A 22,924-nucleotide genomic window follows, 5' to 3' on the forward strand; every position below is an offset into this window, starting at 1 on the left:
TCATCCCTGTCTGCCCAAAACTTCTCTGGAGTCCTCAGCCACCAGGCACCACAGACACCATCAGCATTCTCATGCTCATTTAGATGGCCATTCTCACTCAGTAATAGCCACAGATGGACCGTGCTGGTCTGCCTTGAGCACAGGGCAGATGTTGTATGACTCATTTCCGTGACTGTGAAGTGCTGTGTGTGTTTGTGCGCGTGCGTGTGCGTGTGTGTGTGTGTGTGTGTGTGTGTGTGTGTGTGTGTGTGTGTGTGTGCGTGTGCGTATGCATGTGTGTGTGTGTGTGTGGGGGGGGGGGGTCTCAGTCTCAGTCTCTGAGGTCTCAGTCTCAGTCTCTGAGGTTCACCACAAATGATTTAAAGCATGTGTCAGTTCAGAAACATCCAGTCAGCATAATCAAAATGATGGCATACTTCATGTTATGAAATGCAGATCTAGATTAAGTAGCCATTTGCTTTGAAGATGTGAAAGTGACTGAGGGCTCTGCAGCATAGTAAAAGGTTTTATTTGTCTAGTTCTCACAGGCTAAGATGGATGCCAGTGCTGACTTTGAATGTGAAATGCTGTACAGAGGATGCCTTTGAGCCTTATCCACTGAAGAGAACGAGAGCTCAAAGAAACAGAAGGGAACAATGAGTGGCACACACACAGACACAGACACACACAGACACAAACATACACACACACACACACACACACACACACACACACACACACACACACACACACACACACACACTCACACACACACTCACTCACACACACACACACACACACACACACACACACACACACACACACACACACACACACACACACAATGAGGACAAACAAAAACAGTCAGACTCTCTCTAACTCTCTCTCTCTCTCAAACACAAACACACACACACACACACACACACACACACACACACACACACACACACACACACACACACGCACACACACACACGCACACACACTCAGCACATCTGTGTGATTCATCTGAACTTCTTTTTGCCAGAGAGGGCTCCTCTGTGGACCTCGGGGATGTGGACTCCCAACACCTTCCTGGTGGAGTCTCAGGATCTGATCTTAATAATTGCCTCCTCATCTATGAATAATGCATTGTGTGAGTGCGGCGGTATCGCTGGAAACAGCGGGTTCGTGTCAGGTTATGAGAAGTTCCTGGCACAGGCCATGTAGAGAGTAATTAGGAGTGGTGCCAGCATTTTGATTGAATCCAGCACTGGACTGTGCGTTCAAGTGTGAGTGTGTGTGTGTGTGTGTGTGTGTGTGTGTTTGTGCCTGCATGCATGCGTGCGCACACTTATTTAAAAGTCTTTAGCCCACACCCTAAGGAGCGTGTCACATCCCCTCTCCCCACCCCATCCCTCATTATCTTACATCACTCAAGTGTGAGGGCAGGCTTGAAGGAAGCCCACAGACAGGGCAGACACAGAGGGAGAAGGACTCCATGGACGCTTGAGTAAGTCTGCAAGTGTGTGACTGCATGTTGTGGTGCATTATAAAAAGGAAACCATCAGAGGTGTTAGCGACGGTAAAGCAAAGTGTGTGGGTGGGGGGGGGGGCGGGGGGGGGGGGGTGGAGACTCTTCCGCTTCCACTATTACAACCACCCCCCTAAACCACACATGTAATAATATTATAATAATATGCTTACAGGGCTTCATTATGCAAGGCCATAATATTTCATTTTAGCAGGAATATGCTGTGGTCTGAAAGTAGCTGGGTTAATTCTATACCTTGGGATCTCACCAGAGATATTCACACACACACATCTGATCTTGTTTTGCAGGGAAAGGGGAAGGAAACACAAAGAAAAGCAATTAGAGAGATCATGCCTGCCGGAGTATTCTGCCTGTCCATGCATATGCGCTATACAGCAACGCTGTGTTTGAATAACGCTGACTGCGAGGGGAGTCTCTTGCGATTAGGAGGCTACATCGTAAACAAAGACTCATTACGAAATCCCTCGGAGGGTTACACATTGCCAGCACTAAATGGAACTGAAGTTTCTAGATTGTACACTGATGTTGGTAACTGTTACAGGCGGTAGATTTTTTAATTGCACTGATAATTTATGTACACTTTTATGTAGTTTAACAGTTTGACACATCATTATTCTTATTGTGTTATATGCACATCACATGTCAGCAAATAAGTCTTGGGTTTAGTGAACCATTCCCATAATAATACTTTCAAAGAGCCTGTATGTGCATGCTGGTCCCATCATGTCTATGTGAATATACTGGAAAGTGCATTGAAATGTGGATACGGATACTGCACTGTATGGATTGGTAGTAGTGATTCCTTTACTGGTTTGATATGTTGTGTAACCACAATATTATATATTTGCATTACAGTATATTATATTTTATAACGTAACCATTATAATATATAATTCCTTCCATATAGAATTCAGTCCACACAGTTGATTGAACTGACAAGACAGATTTTCCTGAGCCACTTTAAAAACTACGTTCTCTTCTGAAAAGTCCAAGTTTTTTATATGTTCATATCCCACATGTTTCGTCTTTGCAGTGTGGAAACAAAGGTGGACTCTCTTCATTGTATTTCACACACGCATGCAACTATTTTACCTGTTTCATCCTGCTCCTCTTGTGTAGAGCAACACAGTGGTTACTGTGGACTCTGAAATATTGAATGAGACCCAGAGCTGGGGGCTATGATCATATATAATGAAGCACAAAAGAAACCCAGGCTGCTTGGGATTCTACTACCATTCGAGCCTGGTTTCAATTATTCATACGATTAGAACAATCCAATTAAATGGATTAATGCACTTTAAATCTTTAAATCTCACACAGAGAAAAATGAACTCCACTTTCCTTGTTAAAAAAAATCTTCAGGAATTATTTGAGATAAAAGGTGTAAATAAACTACAGGAGTTATATCTGTAAGAATCCCTTTCAGGTGTTTTTGGAGCAAGCTATTGATAACCACACATACAATTAAGGGGACATTTAATTGCTGCCAGCTCTTGCTTTCTCATAGCAAGAACTGGCATGAGATCTAGTGTTTTTTTTTTTTTTTAAATCGGGACACTAATTACCAGTTCCGTGAGAGATGAATATGTCAGTAACACCAGGCTTATTAGAGTCAAGGACTGTTATCCAGATATCTAAGACAGTTCAAATGCAACATGATCACATTTGTCATGATAACGTGCATAACTCACATTCCTTGAGCATATCTCTATATTTTTCTAGAGCTTTCATGTATTGTGTGGGTGTGTGTGTGTGTGTGTGTTTGTGCCTGTATGTGAACATATGCGTGTTTGTGCATACACACGGGCGGAGGACCACTCCTACCCCCCCCCCCCCCCCCCCCTCCTGTACAGTGTACACAGTGTTGCACTCTCCCCCACTCAGTCGCTCTCTGAGGATAATGGTGTTATTACAACGCTCTCTCCTCTATCTAGGAGGCTGGGCAGAGTCAACACACTGCTCTGACACCCTGCTTTCGCCCCAGGACCCAGCGTGTGAGGAATACCTATAGGTCTCATACTACATTGTAGCCCCCCTCAGATCCACAGCTACAGAAATAGCGCTGGGAATCAGAGTGCCTCACAATACAATAAAATCACAATACTTTGCCCACAATAATGGATGTATCATGACTTTAGTTTACAGACATTCTGCGATGACTTTACATTTAATAAGCACCATTATGAGAAGTCATGAAATAGTGACTTTGGTAAGTCAAATGTCTCGATGATGATAACTCTGCTGATCAGATACATCACAAGCACCATGCAAAATGATACTGATACTGATATACTGTATTGTTCCATCCCTATTACATGGGGATGGACAGATAGCTGAGGATGTTTGTACTGTATGTATGCCTTTTCCACATGTTCACTATCTGGCTGTGGCTTTAATTAAGCATTATATTCATGTATTGAATAACCATTTCCCTAGTCATTGCAGTAGAGTAGATGCACAGGCAGGGCTATTGTTTGTAGTGTATCTGTGTTTACTGCCAAACAGTGAGGTGCACCAGTAAATTAGGTGTGACTTAAATTTTTTGCCCCTGTAAGATGGAGTTTCCAATTACTTTTTAAAGTTGGCCTAATTGTGCTGGCCAGCACACTGTGCATGAAGACCATTCTTAGTCCACCTAGAACTAGAGTCAAAAAGAGAGAGAAACATTGCATTTTGGTTTTAACAGTGCCTTTATGTGTGTGCGTAATGACCCATGACAATGGTCTTATGCCACGTCGTAAAAGTCTTCTCATCTCTCAGACAGCCCAATAATTCATCATCTGTTGTGGCTGATGACTCACTCCCTCGTTCATGGGCCTCAGTGGGACATTGAAATGAACAGATCAGTAAACTGTCACATAGTAACTTTTCATGGCTTTTATTGAAGTGCTGTTGCTTGAATGTTGGTTTTCAATTATTCTTCTTTTCTGGTTGTTTCATGAAGGATATAATGTCTTAAAGAGGAACCAGTATAGCATCATAGGAAATCATAAAAGTTGGCAATATGAAATTGTTTTGCATTTTGTGTTTTATGTGTGTTAATTATACCTTTTATTGCTAGAGTTACACAATTATGCCACACAATTATGCCACACACTACCACAACTACAGTAGCTCACCTTTCAAACTCTCACACTCCGTCAGATATATCTCATACCCACACACACAACTCTCTCTCTCTCTCTCTCTCTCTCTCGCTCTCTCTCTCTCTCTCTCTCTCTTTCACACACACACACACACACACACACACACATACACACACACACACACATGCTCCTCTTCCCCGGGCCCAATGCAAGTGCCTCTCTGTGACTAACATCTCCAGAAGTTGGAACTGGCACACAATGTGCTGTGAGACTGTGCTGCTACTGAGGGTGTGTGCGTGTGTGCGTGTGTGTGTGTGTGTGTGTGTGTGTGTAATTTGGCACTGCCAGGCCATGGACACTAGCCTCAATATGTCACCAGGTCCCTCCCAACACCGGGCAGGGGAGGGCTCTGTGGGTTCCCCCTGTTATCACAGGGAATCATTTATCTCTTAATATCCCCGTCTGGGAAGACATGCACGGTGACGCACTACTGAAAAGAAAGAGGGGACAGTACATACAGTGATACAGCTTTAAGATGCAGTGTGTATTACAAACGAGTTGTAATTCCAACCCCAATGCAAGCCACTGCCAACATGGAGTGGTGAACTACAGTATCAAAAGTGGACACTGTATGTAATGTTTGTTGATGATGAAACTTTACTCTGAAAAATCTTCAATGATCATAAAAGAAAACAGCGTAGAAAGAAACCCTCCAAAAAAGGATCCAAGCACATTTTCAATCCTGTGTATTCATGTAAAATTCAACGGACGATTCAACCAACTCCTCATCCAATTTGACTTTTTCTGACTGAAGAAGAGAGAAATCCCTCCGTTTACCTGTATGCATTTAAATTGGGAGTAAAATGAAACCGGTCATGGTGTTGGAGCTTCTTTTTCTCATTTAAGGCCACATGGGCCCTCCAACCATTCAGTTTTATTTGGATAAGGCATGAAGGAGATTATGCAAATACACGATGCCAATGCTAGCTCACTGCAGGCTTGCATCTAAGGATGCCAAGCAACCGCAGCAAGAAAAAGGAGAGTGTGTGTGTGTGTGGGGGGGGGGGGGGGGGGGGCAGGAATACTCCTCTGTAATCAGATTCTGGCTCTCTAAGCAACAACAAGCTTTGTCATCCAGCCGATTTGCCTTATTGCGGGGGCAAAGACATAAAAATATGAGTTATTCTCATTTAAAGTGCCTCGGCAGGAGTGGTAATGGTCCAGGAGTCAATACCGCTCAAACCGGCTTGCTTTATCATCATCGCTCTCACAGAATGAACCCCATGAGCCTCCTGCCCAGACCCATGGACCGAGGTGTGATCCACCCACAGAGAGAGAGAGAGAGAGAGAGAGAGAGAGAGAGAGAGAGAGAGAGAGAGAGAGTGTGTGTGTGTGTGTGTGTGTGTGGCTGTGTGTGGCTGTGTGGGTGTGGGTGTGGGTGGGTGTGTGTGTGTGTGTGTTTGCTCGCTGTGCTGTATGGACACACGTGCAAACGTGATTGATGTCAGTTACTAATGTTGTTTTTAGATAATAATCTGTAAGTCAAGTGTCAGATGAGTGGGCTGTCTCATAAGCTATTGATGTGCAATTAGCAAATGAAATGGGAGCAAATAAAGCCAAAAGAGAATTGTGGATGAAAATCCATACATGATCATCACAGTTTACACACAGTTTATCACAGCAGCATAACCCAATTAACTGGCCCATTTATGAAATTATTTAAGCCTGATGTGAAGACTGCTAGAAATATTACCATTTCGGAAATAGTTACGTTAGCTGAATTTATTATATCTGATTTTAGAATGAGAGATGCTCTGAGGAATCTAAACAGAATCTCAGTCGTGGGGTTTCTACAGCAAGGCAACATAGCCAACAACGAATACATCACTAAGTGTGCTTTGTGCTTAATGCAGGCCAGATCAAGGATAACAGGGGGGGGACTTAATATGGCAGCTGTGAATATGGTTACTTAATCTGACAGAAGTTATTAGGAAATGCTGGAGAAGAATGTCTCTCTTGATATTATCCTTTGGCCTTGGCGATAAAACAATAGTGATATGTATCACAATAGACAATTTATCAATAGCAATAAGAAAATAGTTTGATAACGATAGTTGTATAAACGAACAAGCACACTGAACCACAAACCACCCAGCGAACATTACTCATGAAGGTAACATGATGCCAACTACCGTCTACCAGCCACTTTGGCTTTAAGAAACTATATGGTAATATTTTGTTGGTTGTTACAAATGATAATTATCCATATAGACTGATATGAATAAGTGTATTGTGATATATTTTTCAGCCATATCACCCAGCCTTTATTATCCCTCTCCAACCTCAAGCTCCCCATGGGTGCTTGGTGTGAAATTAGAAATGGATACACTAGAAATGGACTAACAACCTGTGACGTTGACATGTCAGTATTCTGCTTTGTCCTGGCTCTCCATGACTCTGTCTGTGGTTGATTTGTTTACTATTTCAGCATTGTGTGCAGTGCACCCAGTGCATTCAGCATTGACACACTTCCTTTCGGAGATAAAGACTGGTTGCTTTGACACATCATTCACATCGCAATCACATCTGAATTGCATCTGTGACAACCATCCAACCATCTACACAGGCAGGCCTGTGTGTGTACCCAACCCCAAAAAATGAAGTCCTGTCATCAAATCCAAATCCCAAAGAATGATGGTGAAAAAAGCTACTGCATTGTAACCAAAGAATCTAAGATTGTGTGCCAAGAATGAGAAAGTGAGCTTAAGGTATCTGCATAACACAAACAATTACTTTAGTCGAGGTACTGCTCTCAAATGCCAACAAAACCGTTCACATACAGAAATACATTTCCTAAGGAGGGAGGTAGGTATTAATCCAAATTATCTTTATTTCCATAAACGTATATGTTGGTTAGTAATTTGCTAACCCAAGTAATAATTTTGCTCCTGAATTGAGGTACATATTTATTTTTCTCGCACCACTCCACTGCACCACACCACTGATTCCCTGTCAACTGAAGCATTCACAGTGACGCAGGAAGCGTAACTAGCCAGCCAAGCACTATGCTAATCCATTGGCCGCATAGTAGGCCTACACAAAGCCATTCATCCGTATGCATGTTCATCTATTGTTGACCAGATGCCAAGCAAAGTACTACTGAGACACCTTGTCTGGAGCAAGCAGTAAGTTTGTCGCCTGAAAATGCTAAGCTGCCACTTCACGGCAGTTTCCTTGGCGTCATAGATTCTATTCACAGGGCTTTACTGGAGAATAGCGTGCCGGTGAGAGAGATGAACTGTGTGGTATGATAGCATTTGTGCTAAAATCTCTTCAAATCTCACTGTAGAGAGGAAGAGAGCAAGCAAGTAGGGCTGTTTCTTAGGCTGGTTCACTTTTTCTCACCAAGCAGCTTTAAAAATGTTTGCGGTTATACACCGGTCATCGGTGCATCCATTTATCTAAGGGACGGTGACACGTTGCTATGATTAGAATTTTCAGATTTGACAGATACGACTGCAAATGGGAATGTGTGAGTGGAGGAGATGTAATGACATTAACATATTTCAGGCAGGACAACTCCAAATGTTGTTTATAAACTGATTTACTGCCATGTCATGTCAGTGTGTTTGGTGTTGATGACCATATCAGGCTGCGAGTGATTTAACTGCAATGATTAACAAACGTTAACACCACACTGCTCTTGCACAGCTGGTCCTTATGGACTCCCACAGAGATACAGGTAATGAGGTTGAGTATGCAGGTGAGGTGTGTAGAAACCCTCCAGGAATCACCTGCTGCATGTTTAGGCTTAGGCTGTTCTTCTTCATTATTAGGTTGTTTTTTTATTCTTTTTTAATTGGTTGCTATAACTGATTTTTTTCCAATGTTCCAATGCATTGGTTATTGTTTGTTGTTTTTGTTTATATTTATTTTGATTTTGTAAGTCACTTTGGACAAAAAGTGTCTGCTCAGCATAACCAAAACCATAGCCTTGTCACTGAGTGAGAGTCACATTAGCCAGAGATGGCTGTGTGTTAACAGTTGATTGGTTCACTTAAAAAAAGTGCACTATTGGGTTAGTAAATTGGCTTACTCAATTTGGCTAACCAAATATGGGGGTATGTTGATTAGTTCACTAAAACATGTGCACCATGATCAGCTTACTCCTTACTGAACTTCAGTGGTCATCACTAGACTAACTGACATTTGCCTCTTGAACCAATCAACTGTGCTTCTTCAAACACCCAACAGTGTCAAGGTTTATAGGAAGGAAAGTAATGAGCATATAACATACTCAACATACATAAAAGGTCAACATACATAAATAATCTGACTAAATGTGTAATTTTCTGAGGATGAGCCTATAATCACTCTTTAAAAGCTCAAGTCCATTAATAACCAGCACATGTTGAGTATACAGATTGGAATTTTGAAATTTGATGTGAGAGAGATACTCTGAGTACTAGAGTTATACACAGACTGAATCGCAGATGGCGTAAATACTGTAGACATACTCTATGTGAATCATACTGTGCTACTCCAAATCAATATAAGACCGCACCTGCTCTTAATGCCTTATTCACTCACACTTAGGAAATAGCTCATCAGTCCACCAACACTGCAGTTGTCTGCTATTATTGATGTCTTCCTGATGTTACCATAGGTCAAGGATGGGGTACCAAGACTTTGCTTGCTGTGTGGAAGTCCTACTACTGTTACCATAGGCCACAGACAATGCCACAGGGCTGGCACAGGAAGAGAGGTTTTGTTCAGTGCAGACTAGAGAGATGATGTGACCGGAAGTGACAGAGAGGAGGGGCAGCCCCCCTTACCTGAGAGGATGGAGGCGAGACGGAATGAATCCACAGGCTCGTAGGGCGAGGCCTCGTAGAACTCCTCACCTGTAAAGACAAAAATGACAACCTGGATTCACTATGATGAAGCTTTCCGGCAAAGCCATGATGTTGAGCTTAATTTGAACTGAAAGGCAGGTGAGAGGGGAGAAGAAGAAAGAAAGAAAGAAAGAAAGAAAGAAAGAAGGAAAGTAAGAAAAAACCTGCCTGACGTTTGCTTTCTTCTGACCTATAAGACTCTCCTGTGCCTAGAAACAGCTACATTGAGTTATATTGGCTGCTTAAAAGGTCAATACCATTCAGGACCCTTACTATGAGAACGCAGCATGGATGATTGATGCCATCGGGCTGTCAGCAAAGGGCCCAACCTCTGCTGCCATGATTGCTTTATAGGTTTGATAACAGATCTATGGACAGGGCCTCAGAAAACACACTTCAATTCACTTTAGGCTTTAATTGAAGATTGGCATGACCCTGTCATGTCAGATAATTTGTGTCTTGAGCTATAAATCACCATGACAGTTGATTTCAAATGGCATAGACTGTGCCATGTTGACATTATTGGTAATCATCATGCTACCTCTCATAATATTAGATGTGATAGCACAAGATGTCATGGCCTCAAGATAGTCACAACTGCCATACCTATTGTGGCAATATAACCCTACTACAGGCAACATCGGACTGTTAAAGCAACGCTATGCATTATATTATTGGCCACAGTTAGATGTATGATATTTATGAGCTTCTATTATCTTAAAATGAACTTTAATGAACTATGTTAAGTTAGTTACTCTCCCAATCCCCCATCCCATCCCTGATCAACCAACAGGGCTCCAAATGAGTCTCAATGAAGGCATGCGGATTTGCCATGCCTGACCCAGCTGCCATTATCAAGCTGCCATGACCCTTTTCCAGAGCCAGGAAGGTAATAAAAAATGTTGAATTGCTCCCATTTTTATCTTCAAAGACACCCACGAACAGCTGGTGATTATGAGCAGATAAGCCACCTCTGTTACTCAAAACTAGACTTTGTAAGTGTGATTTTGTCCTTTAATTTTCTCGCCCACATTCTCAGTCTCACGACTGTCTGCCTAACATGTGACGCAGGATTAGCAAAAAAAAAATGGCGAAATAAAAGGCTTTTTTATTTTGACCGAGACAAGAATATATCACAATTGCGTACATTGTATGCACATGTTTACTAAGTCTGATACTCCTGAGCAAAATTGCTTGCATGTTAATATTAATAGCCGGCTTTTAGCATAAAAAGTACAGAGTCATAACTGTGCTTTATCCGTTTGTAGCTTGAATTGATCTGCACACACAGTGCACTGTGGCAAGAGTGGCACATTTGCAATTGCTATTTGCAACTGATGTACTGAGTACATGGATGAAAAGTATGGAGGAAGTGCTGCATCAGTTTTTACTACTACAACTCTACTGAGACGCTATGAGGAGAGAAAAAAAAATACAAATTAGCTATGCCCAGCCACTCTCCCTCCACCCAATTCCTCCCACACACACACACACACACACACACACACACACACACACACACACACACACACGCACACACACACACACACACACACACACACACACGCACACACGCACACGCGCACACGCACACACGCACACACACACACACACACACACACACACACACGCACACACGCACACGCACACACGCGCACACACGCACACACACACACACACACACACACAGACACACACACACACACACACACACACACACACCCCAACCCTCTTACAGGATCTCCCTAATCCACCGTTTAAAATTCACAGCCATTCTGTCGGTTCCCGCCGAGCCCTCCCATGTGTGATGGTTCTGCATTCTGATCCCTTCCACAAAAAAAAAACAGCAGAGAAAAAAAGAAAGAAAGAAAAAAAGAAAGGGTGCTAGTGGTGCTGTGCTGGTTAGGGTGATTGTAATGGAGGGTGGGCAGGCAGCAGTAAAACAAAAACAAGCTTGGCAGTGAACACAAAACCTGCACGTGCCGTGGATAAACCACCCATCCGGAGAGGAGACCACATCAACAGTTGTGCTCTTGTAGAGCCATTTTGCATGCCAGAGTAATTTCAGGATTTGGGCATCTCTCTCTCTCTCTCTCTCTCTCTCTCTCTCTCTCTCTCTCTCTCTCTCTATCTGTCTTCCTCTCTCTCTACTAATCTGATATCCACAGAGAACATAGACATGTCTCTCCCTTGCCACACTCATGAAAAGAAAACTGGGCTGCCTCAGACGGAAAGCATACGGCTTCTCCAATCACAGCCTGCTGAGACAACATGGGGAATAAACCATATGATGAACTGAAAACAAACATAAAGCATCAAGAAGAAAATCAAATAACTTTGAGGAACGTGAACCTGACATGAGCAGAAGAAAAAAGGTAGGAAACACAAGGGGAGAGGAAGTGTGCTGAGGAGGTGAGTAAGGCGCGCTGGTGGACAGGAAATGGGCACCGCACGTCTGCACTTAGGCCGTGTCAGATTCACTCTGGCCCGGCTCTGCCTTTATCCCGCCTGTCAGCGTAGATCATGGGTCGATGAGCACCCAAGACCGCTGTTGGCGCGGTGACGTGATGAGAGGTGGCGTGAGCGAGAGCGAGTCCCCCTCTCACACCCGCGCCTGGCTCGCACATCCAATCTGCATTCTCGCCTCGCCTTGCGACTCCAGTCACGGCCCGAGTCCACGCCGCCGCCCTGTCTGTGCGGTTCTGTGGCTGCAAGCAGATGCCCCTGATCAACCCTGTGTATCTTAAGACAGCCAGACACACACACACGCACAGCACACGCACACGCACACGCACACACACACGCACACACAAAAGTTTACTTAACTTGATTTGGTATCTGCTTTGAATATGAACTACTGGCTCCTACACAAACCATTACAGTTTTTTTCAACTGCTTACACACTAAATCTTTACGTGTCACACAATTTTCCAAACATGTCTTCCAAACATCATAACCCCACACCAAATCTGCAAAACCATACACTAATTCTCAATATTTGACTCAGTTTTCAATGTACACACACAATTTTCTACTTAACACACAAGTAAGGAAGTAACTTGATTTCGTTTTTTTAAACACAACCCATCAAAATGCCACACTAAATCACCAGTGCTTCACTCTCTCTCTTCACATGTGTAAACACTCATTACTTTACAGAACACCATCCAATCATTGCCTTAGTATAGGCCTATGAATACAGTAGATATACTCTATATGTAGGTATGGACCCTTTCAATCTGGCCCTAGAGGATTTCCGGTTGAAATGTTCAGAACCAATGCAGATATAATACTTTGAAAGGAATGTTCTACAAAACGTCGACTTTGTGTACAGTAAAACTTATCTTTTTTACTATATTTTTGTGTCTATGAATACATACATAACCACCCCCCCCCCCCCAACACACACACACACACACACACACACACACACATACAGACACACACACACATAAACACATGCACACACACACACACACACACACTTTTCTTTAGAAAAAGCAAAGTAATTTGATAGTAGTCAGTCATTTCCATCTTAGGCAAAATCAGTTTTTTCAGAACTCCATGTACATCTGGTGGTCATTGTATTTTGCTTTGCTTTGTTCTTGTTGGCTGTAAAATACTGTATTCGCAACAGCAAATTATTTGGGAAAAATCACTATTTTTTGGTTTCAATATTGCTTGCATTTTTACTGTGTATTTCAACTTCTCTCTGTAGATACCGTAACTTTCACTCTTGTATGGAAATACATAAAGTCTATGAAAGACGAAAGAGCGTTAGTTTTTGAGCAACAGTGTGTACATGATGTATCCAAAATGTCATATTAGGACAAAAGTGTTTGTAATGTGAGGTGAATGTTTGATTTAAAGATGTGTTTATGACATTTTGAACATTGTGTGTCATTTTGCTGGAGATTTGAGGCATTTTGCATTTTGTGTGAGCGATTGTTGGTTTTGTGTGTGGAGTTTTGAAAAATAGACACAGAATTATGAAAACGTGTGTAAACAGTTGTAAAAAACTGTAAGTTATCTCCATAGCTTGTCTCTTATGTCAACACTGAACTGCTCACAGTATAGCTTCCAGAATGTCATTGCTTCCCCAATTCCTCTACCCATTCTGTAGCACAAGGAGTACGACATGAGTTCTGTTTGAACTGCACCCTTACGAGTTGACTGCTAACCTGTAGGCTGGTCATGTTGCTGTTTCATCAGGTTGACTGCAGAACGAGGCTTTATCTAATGCACGCCAGACCCTGTGCTTGTGCATTCAGTGCCTGCACTCTGAAGCAAAAGTAAATGTCATCAATAAAACATCACAAAGCTCACCTCAACCCCTGTGAAAATTGTTTGGCATATGTTGGCATATGAGAAATCTCTCTCTCTCTCTCTCTCTCTCTCTCTCTCTCTCTCTCTCTCTCTCTCTCTCTCTCTCTCTCTCTCTCTCTCTCTCTCTCTCTCTCTCTCTCAATTCAATTAAATTTCAATTCAAGGTTAGCATGACTGTAAGTAAGTACAGTGTTGCCAAAGCACAATTAAAACAGCATAACAATTAGAACATTAAACAATTAGAACATTATAACTCTCTCTCTCTCTCTCTCTCTATAGAGAGAGAGAGGTGTGTCATTATTAACATATATATATATGTTATATATATATATATATGTGTGTGTGTGTTGTTGTGTTTAAACGTTTAAACTAGAAAAAAGAAAACACCAAATTCTTTTATGTTCTGTAACCTCAATTCCTGTCACTCTAACACACACACACACACACACACACACACACACACACACACACACAAATACCATAAACCTGCCCAATTTGAACAATATGTTTTTGTGGGGAGATATTGAGTGACAGCGGGTGAGGGCTTTTAAATCTACCTGTGTACCTTTGTGACAGCCCAGCCAGCTGTGCACTAGAGGCCAGCTCACCCACAGAGACTGTTAAGACCCTTCTTCCACCGCAGGGGGGTCTGCAGAGGATGTGTGTGAGGGACTTCTGGTGCAAAGTGTGTGTCTGTCAGTGAGTGTAAGGGAAGGTGTGTGTGTGTGTGTGTGTGTGTGTGTGTGTGTGTGTGTGTGTGTGCATTTCTGAGAGTGAAAGGGGGGTGCTGTGTCCAATCAGGGGGCTGGTAAGGAGCAGCCATAAAACCCTCCTGTAGCGAGCTGAGCCAAGACACCCCCACCACCACCACCCTCCCCCCATCCCTGATCTGCCAACAGGGCACCGGGTGGGTCTCAGTGCAAGACTGCGGATTTGCCATGCCTGACCCAGCTGCCATTACCCAGCTGCCAGTCAACAACCCTTTTCCAGAGCCAGGAAGGCAAACAAAAAAATGTAAAGGCTATGTAACCTTGGTTCTGAAGGAAACCACAAGCCGTTTCATGATCCAAAAGTAACTTCCCATTGGTCAATGTAGAGCAAACTCGACAGACAGAGAACCCACGGAGTTGAAGAACGCAGACTTCATATGCAAAGACACCAATGAACGGCTGGTGATTATGAGCGGATTTGCCACCTCTGTGTTACTCAAAACTGCACTTTGCCAGAAATCAGAAGTGTGATTTTTTTGTCCTTTAATTTTCTCGCCCACCCTCTCATTAATCAGTCTGTCGCGTTGGTCCGTGTGACGGCGACACAGGAGTGACAAAAGAGATGGCGATGGAAAGTGACATTTAATCAGAGAGTGATGCCGCCACGTACACGCTTTGCGCCGCAGACCTTTTAATTACTGTTGTTCTCCTGCCAGCGCGGGCCTCGCTGTGAGTCTTCTGGCTGCGTTTTTCACATGTAAACTCCGAGAGGCTGTTAATAATGACAGGTAATCTCCAATCTCCTCCGTAAAAGTGTGTATTGATGTGATGCATCCAACACGCACACACCTTTTCGTGGTATCTGTGTGCTGCAATGGCAGTCATTAATGTCTAAAACATGTGCTTAGCTCTGACGGTCATTAACTATGAAGGACTATTACTCCCTTCCACTGAAATCCTCATTTTCTCAGCACATCTCTCTCCTTATCCTTTCATCCGTTCACTTGATTGCTGTCCTCTCAGTTTATTTGTCTCCTCCAGCCTCTTATGGTCTCTATTCTCATCTCTTCTTTCTTGTATATATTATACTGGTATCATTCCATGACTCATTGTAACCATTCACCTCCAGTTGTGGCATTTAATATTATGCATTACCTCTAAATGCATCACAATTGTAAACCCTTATTTAAACACACTTCTATGTGTGTCTATTTGTGCTATAAGTGTGCACAATGCTCCTAGTGTGTGTGTGTGTGTGTGTGTGTGTGTGTGTGTGTGTGTGTGTGTGTGTGTGTGTGTGTGTGTGTGTGTGTGTGTGTGTGTGTGTGTGTGTGCATGTGAATGTGTGTGTGTGTTCACTGATGGATGGGTGAAAAGCAGGAGGCTTCTGAGGCTTTCTGTGTGTGTATCACACTGGCCAATACATTTCTCTCTGTATATTTGATAGTACTCACTAATACTGTAGGTGGCAGACAATCTGGCTTTCAACACACTATTCCTCTCCTTTTCTCACACTACCAATGTTTCGTTTATTTAAAACCTGAGACATCAAAGGCTTAGTTTTAAGTTTGGTTTAGTTTGGCTATAAGGCTTTACTAAGGGATGTTGCAGAGGTAGGACTACTGCAAGTAATGTTTCATATCCTGCTGAGCAGAGGCGAATGGTAACCATGGATGTAATTAAAAAAAAAAACAATGTGTGAAGGAAATGTTTACCAATGTGCAACATTTCTCTCTGACACATACCCATTTTTATGAGAACACAATAGCAATACCTTTAGCTGATGGATGAAGCTGAAATGTTGACAGGAAAACTGTATTGTATAACAGGTGAAGTTCAGCATTTCATGACGTGACACACATGTTCAATACAGTTACATAGAGCATGCATGATACAGAAAACATACCCTATATGGGTTGAGCAAGCGCATGGATATCATTATTAACACAACCAGGTTTCTATACTTAGGCCTCACAGCTGTGCCTTACGCCTGCAGCTGAATCACACCACTATGATATCCCTTTTCAACCCCACTCCTACTTGTGTCATACTGCATAATTAACTCAACCAGCTTAGCAAAAAGCATATGTGTTCTCCAGTCACTTACAATGACATAGGCATGGTAGAGTTAGTATTCTATGCCCCACTCAAACTTAACCAGCAACTCTCACACATCCTGCAAGTGGGTCATGGTATGTGAGAAAGGTCAATGCAAGTGCTGTCCTCTTGACCATCTGCTTTTAGGTCATCCTGAGATTTGAATGTATGCTTAATGTATATTCATTTCTCCCAAATGCATACATCTCAGAGGCAGAACATCAACATCTCCACTGTCATTTCCTTTCGTTCTCTCTCTTTTAGTGAGAACTGAGCCTGGCTCATAACAAAGGCACAGAAAAGAAAATAGGAGTCTTGAGGTTAGTGGAAATAACAAATCCACAGCGTACACTCAGAGGGACAGCGTCTGACTTTGATGGATGTCTGGAATAATACTGAGGCAATAAAAACTGATCTCTTCACAGCCTCTTACATATTACACATCAGCTGTCTCGCAGAATAAACACGTAACCAATAAATATGGCATAATGTTGGAAGGGTGGGGGGGGGGGGGGGGGGGGGGCTTAAGAAATCACTTATTCACATGAAATAGAAAAGGAAAGAGAAAGAGGGGAAAGGAAAAAGAGGGAGAGTATTATCAAGTAAAGTTGATTTGAATAAAGACCAGTGTTTCTGAGGAGAATCACTTAGAATAAAGACCAGTGTTTCTGAGGAGAATCACTTAGAATAAAGACCAATGTTTCTGAGGAGAATCACTTAGAATAAAGACCAATGTTTCTGAGGAGAATCACTCAGTCTTACTTAATTTAAGCTGGCAGTTGTGGTTTGAGATGCACAATGATGCAAATCAATGCAAAAAAACGATCAAGATAGAAGAACAGATGCTGTAAAGGATAACTTGATGAAAAAGCCCAGACAGGGGCTTTGCCTGTGTACACAGGATACTAGTTGCTCCCTGGTAGTTTCAATTTATGTATCAGGTAGGTTAATGGAGTTTTCTTAAATATGTACGTTAGGTCAAATTATAAACATCAAAGGTGCTTCTGAAGCTAAATCCAGCACTAACATTTTGCTTTGTAACACTTATCACTTATCATCACTTATCATCACAAATAAAGGTCTCAGTACAAATTGGCTGGTAAACATACGGTAACAAAAATAAAATGTTTCAACAAAGCAACACTTATTTTTGGACACATAGGTAGAGTTACAGACGATCTATCTGCAGTTGCAATTTTGAGTCATCACTCATTGCATAACATTGTGTCAGCCTTGTATCCCCTATGGTCCATACAAAAAGGAACTGGATTTATTTAGAATTACATCAGTTATAGAAATCAACTTGGTCCACATAAGTCAGGATTTTATAGAGTGCTTAACCTCTACTTTAATCAATTATGCAATATGTTGGGGTCAATGTCAATTGTTCTGCATATGCGGCAACCCTAGTATGTGTGTGTGTGTGTGTGTGTGTGTGTGTGTGTGTGTGTGTGTGTGTGTGTGTGTGTGTGTGTGTGTGTGCGTGTGTGTGTGTGTGTGTGTGTGTGTGTGTGTGCGTGCCTGCGTGTGTGTGTGCTGGCTGTTATAGTGACTTATGGATCAAGGTTAGACCTTAAATTGCAAAGGCTTTGAAGTCACAATAAAACATACACAATTGTGACCCAAGCAAAGCTTAGCTTCATTGTCTCTACAAAATATACAAAATGTCAAACAGTAACCAGCATCTTCATATTTTCATAGTGTGTCACTGTGCCGGATATTGTTGTACAAGAGATTGGCTCTTCTTATTGTCCTCAGTCACCCTATTAAAATGCTGCAGGTCAGCACCAGTGTGGGGAAATGAAAGCTTAAGTAAGCACTACACTACAAGCGCTGACAGACCTACTTAAACCAAAAACACAAATAGCACGGACCCTGATCCTGGGCCAAAAGACACACAGCGGAAGAGACAGAAAGGGAAGAAAAATGGGTGAGAAAGCTAAAGGATGTGTTCTGTTTAAAACCCCCACTGCCTCCCTATAGAGTTTTCACAAGTGCTGAAGTTCTGAATCTGCAAGATTTTCTGCTTTGCACAAAGCAAGTCGGTGCTTCTGACAAAAATGTCTCCAAAGGAGTCCATGCAAAGGCAAGGATAGTGTAGTGATTCTGTGCAAACACCCTCAGCTAGGTTACATCCAACAGCAAATGTAGCAGGAGTGGCAGGGGAGCAGCTGGCTGGATGCTGGCCTTGCTGTCATATTGTGTGGGAGATGAGACACTGTGGATCATACTAAGTGGCACTGATTAAAAAAAGTGAGTGAAAGTTAGTATAGCCTCCAGCATGTCTGTCCTTATTAACCCAAACATTTATTCATAGATATATGCTTCAAATGCCTGGGTGAAGGGTGACCTGTTTTGTGCTTGTGGATACATAGTAGATGTAGGGAATGTACTACATACAATTTAAATAGCTGACTATTTTGGATTCAAAGTGTCTTACTCTTTTCTCTGTCTTTTACAGGGGATGCTAACTACTGTAAGCACTTCTTCTATGTCGCCAAACACACCTAAAGTGTTTCTAGCCAAAGAGTGCAATTTTCATTTCATCTGACAATAGACTACACTTCCAGACAAAGTCACTGTACCATTCAGTAACTCCTGCTGTTTACATTGGTAATTAATGTAACTGGACAGGCTTTTACATGGCACGCCCTCTAAATAATCTATTAGCAGTTAGGTCACCTTTGAAGATTTTTTGAGGGACTTGATGACCCCAAGATGATACCTTTGACTGTAACTCTCCAACAGTGGTTCTTATGGAATTTTTTGCCTATCTTACCATCCTCCATACTGTATGTGGGGGCAAGATAATAATGGGTCTTTGTCCAATGTTTGTCACATTTCTGGATGATTAGAACCTTTTTATCATTAGCCTCTGTGTGACTTTATTTTCATACCATAGTGAAAAAGAAAGTCATGAACTACTTCTGAAAGTTCAGAGACACTCTGATTAACTTAAACAAATTGAAATTAGATAGCAAAATGCTTCTGTTAGGTTTTGTTTATAAGATTTTTCAGGGGTGCCAATAATTGTGAGCAACGTGTTTTAGTTAAAAATATGTATTTCTTTATGTGATTATCCTTTTTCTCAAAATATTTTTTAATTTCAAAATGTTCAATCAATTTCATTGTGAGATTACAATAAATCACCAACAGATTCTTTTTTATACCGGTTTTTAGTCAACTTTAGCAGAGGTGCCAATAATTCTGGAGGGTACTGTAAGTGACAATATCCCATAACAATAATGTGACAGTTGTATCTTTGGGAGGACACAGTTGTGAAATAGTTTGAAGGTGTTTATAAAAACAGTTCTTCTAGGCTCCGAGAGTTCAAGGAACGTGTTACTAAACAGCATAGCTAATTTCTCCTGCTGCCGTTCTTCTCAGCAAATCAGAATGCTAACTGGGGACAAGAGAGAAGGGACTCCTTCAGGGGATAGAGGAACTAGCCCAATTCTTCTCTCCTTTCCAGCTAAATGTTTGTCTGCTTGTTCACCCTATTTGCTTTTGTTCTGTTAGTTTCTTTTCCCCTTACCCTGACACAAACACATTATTTTGATGCAGAGTGTTATTGGACATTCACCTGCAGCTAATACACATCCATTTAATTAGCTCACTGTTTTGTTTATATCAATATAATTACTGCACAAAAGGCTATTGCTCGATGTATTGTTTCACTGGGAGTCATGGTTGTCACTGCTAGAGAGCCGTTGCTTGATTTATTAGATCTAAAAATGCTAATCATCTTGGCAGCGTTGAGCTTTTGGGTCTTAAGCTCTCTCTCTCTCTCTCTCTCTCTCCTTTCTCATTATCTCACTCTGTCTGTCTATTCTCTCTGCTCTCTATTGTTCCTTTCCTCCCTCTCTCTCCCTCCTTCTCTTTGCCTCTTCTGTGTCATATTTATACTCATTTCTGTATCCTTCTGGACTTAGGCAGATGCAAACGAGCTGCTGTCTTCGGCCTGCGCACTGGCTTGATGCAATGTTGTCTGCCAACGTTTGCTTTGAGGCACTCACTAGAATGAATCTGCATCTGTCACATCAATTTACTGGTTCAATGAGTGGGTTAAGGCAAATACTTACAAACCCAAAAAGACAGAACCGTGTTAGACTACTTCGAAAAGAGAGAGAGAGAGAAAGAGATGGTGTGAAAGCTAAATTCATAATATTTCCCCCCATGGCCAAGAAGATATCATGGCTTTTGTTGATGGCATTTACAATGCATACAATCAGCAGGACTGTAATGCTGAGATGCAGTAATGGACGCCGTGTTTGGCAAACACAGCACTACATATTTCAGCACCGCCTTCCCCTGACTTCAACTCCCATTTTTCTCCATCATCCCCTGCTGTCTGCCCGATCTCTTTGTGCACAACAGGTGCTCCATTCATCGCCCTGTGTATCAGTCTGAAAACAATCTCCCCTTACTGAGCCCTGCAGTTCACTCAGAGAGAGAGAGAGAGAGAGAGAGAGACAGAGAGAGAGAGAGACAGAGAGAGACAGAGAGATAGAGAGAGCTCATGGTAGCACACGAGTGATGGCTTTCAGACTCCCTTCCCAGCTCTTGTCGGATTACAAGGTCTTGCCTCATGAGGTGCTGGGGAGAAGAGTACGACTTCTGAAACAATCTCAAGATGTGATGGTGAACTGTGGGGATGAGAAGTCGAGACCTCACGTAACCATTTCACATGCACAGGGTATTGCTGTCGGCAGTAATAATAATAAAAAAAAAGGGTTTAGCCCAGCTAGGCCTGTTGTTTTCAATTTTACAGACACAGTTCATGAATCTTATCCAATATGTTTTTTGGAGAAATTCAGTGTCTTGCTCTTGAAACTGGTCTGTGTGTCTGTAGTTCTGGCTTAGTAAATAAGAAAACAACAAAGTGATTCAGACCGAGCTTAACACTATTCCAGCTAATCAACACAGTGCTTCAGGACCAAGGTAGTGGAGTAATTTGACTGGCTGTTGAGCTCAAATACCAACAATCTTTTGCTAGTATTGTGGACTGTACCTTTAGGTTCTTGATAGAGATCAAATTTCCAATAGGAAGTATTGACATGTCATGCAATCTAGGAAAACCCTTTATATGGTGCACTCAAAAATCCCTCATTTTTGCTCTGTTTCAACCATCTCTGGTAAAATTTCACCAATTTAAGATTCTGATACCATCCTGGCAACATTCTGGACACTGTCCCCTAGCAATATCCTGGACATCCTAAAATTTTGGATGTTGCTAGGATGGTATCAGAATCATAAGTTGGTAAATATAGGTACAGGTACAACCAACGCAATAAAACCATATCACATGAATATGTTTGCTTTCAGTCTGCTTTTAAGGTCTGAAATGGATTCACAATGACTAATGTGATGGGGAAGTGAATTCCAGAACTTAGGGGCAGTTTGGCAGAATGTTCTTTCTCCGATGGTGTTGAGGTTGATGATTGGTATTTTGCGTAGACCTACTGAGAAGTATCACAGCGAGCAGGCAGGGGAGTATTCATCCAGGAGGTCAGTGAAGTGGGAGCATGAATATGTAGGGCCTTATACAGTATGTGAGCAGCAGAATTGGAATTGGATTCGGTATGCAACAGGAAGCCAATGAAGCTGGGTGAGCTTTGGTGTTTTATGACTTGTGGATTTGGAGCGTGTGTGATGATCCTTGCTGCAGAGTTATGAATTAATTGGATATGGTGGAGTAGCTCATTTGGGATGCCAGACAAGGTGGAGCAGTTACAGTAGGTAACTAGCCTGGAAACCAGACTCTCTGACTTCGCAGAGAGTCTGGCCTAGATCCATAGGCGTTCGTTTATTTCCGGGTGGGAGGGCACAGTTTGAGGTTTAAAATCATTGGAGTTCCTTTGAACCGCTTTGAACCAATCACTAACAACCGGCGTTTCGTCATACAGAGAAGTTTCTCTGCAGCACGCCCATAACAAGCACGGGTGCATCTTATCAGCAAACAATCACATGTTTCATCTGCGTAACTCTCGCCAAAATGCATCATATAGTGTTTTGTGAATGTACCCAAGTCAAACTTTCATATAAATGCATAAGTACGTCCAAAGCGCCACTTTTAAGCTTGTATGCGTTGTCGTTTTCGGGTGAAATTACCTTTTGAATGGGATTCCTATATACTTTTTTGATACAATCGCGTCAAAATCGCTATTTTTCAAATACTATGAAGGCTCGACACAACATGAAACTTTGATCGAAGTATCATCAGTGTCTCTACACATGAACTCGAGCATTGAGAACATTGTTGGTGTACACAGAGTTTACTAAAATAGAGGTTTTGAA

General features: G+C 42.1%; 1 protein-coding gene across 1 annotated transcript in view; it reads right to left on the reverse strand.

Annotated features, from left to right (window-relative positions):
- Window positions 1–22,924, reverse strand: part of LOC121715654 (GDNF family receptor alpha-2-like) — a 96,898-nt gene that overhangs the window by 48,783 nt on the left and 25,191 nt on the right. The window contains exon 4 of the mRNA XM_042101530.1: window positions 9,435–9,503. Coding sequence (XP_041957464.1) covers window positions 9,435–9,503 — 69 coding nt within the window. The remainder of the gene's footprint in view (window positions 1–9,434; window positions 9,504–22,924) is intronic.

The sequence above is a fragment of the Alosa sapidissima genome, chromosome 8, assembly GCF_018492685.1.
Source record: "Alosa sapidissima isolate fAloSap1 chromosome 8, fAloSap1.pri, whole genome shotgun sequence".
In the NCBI taxonomy this organism is placed as follows: domain Eukaryota; kingdom Metazoa; phylum Chordata; class Actinopteri; order Clupeiformes; family Clupeidae; genus Alosa; species Alosa sapidissima.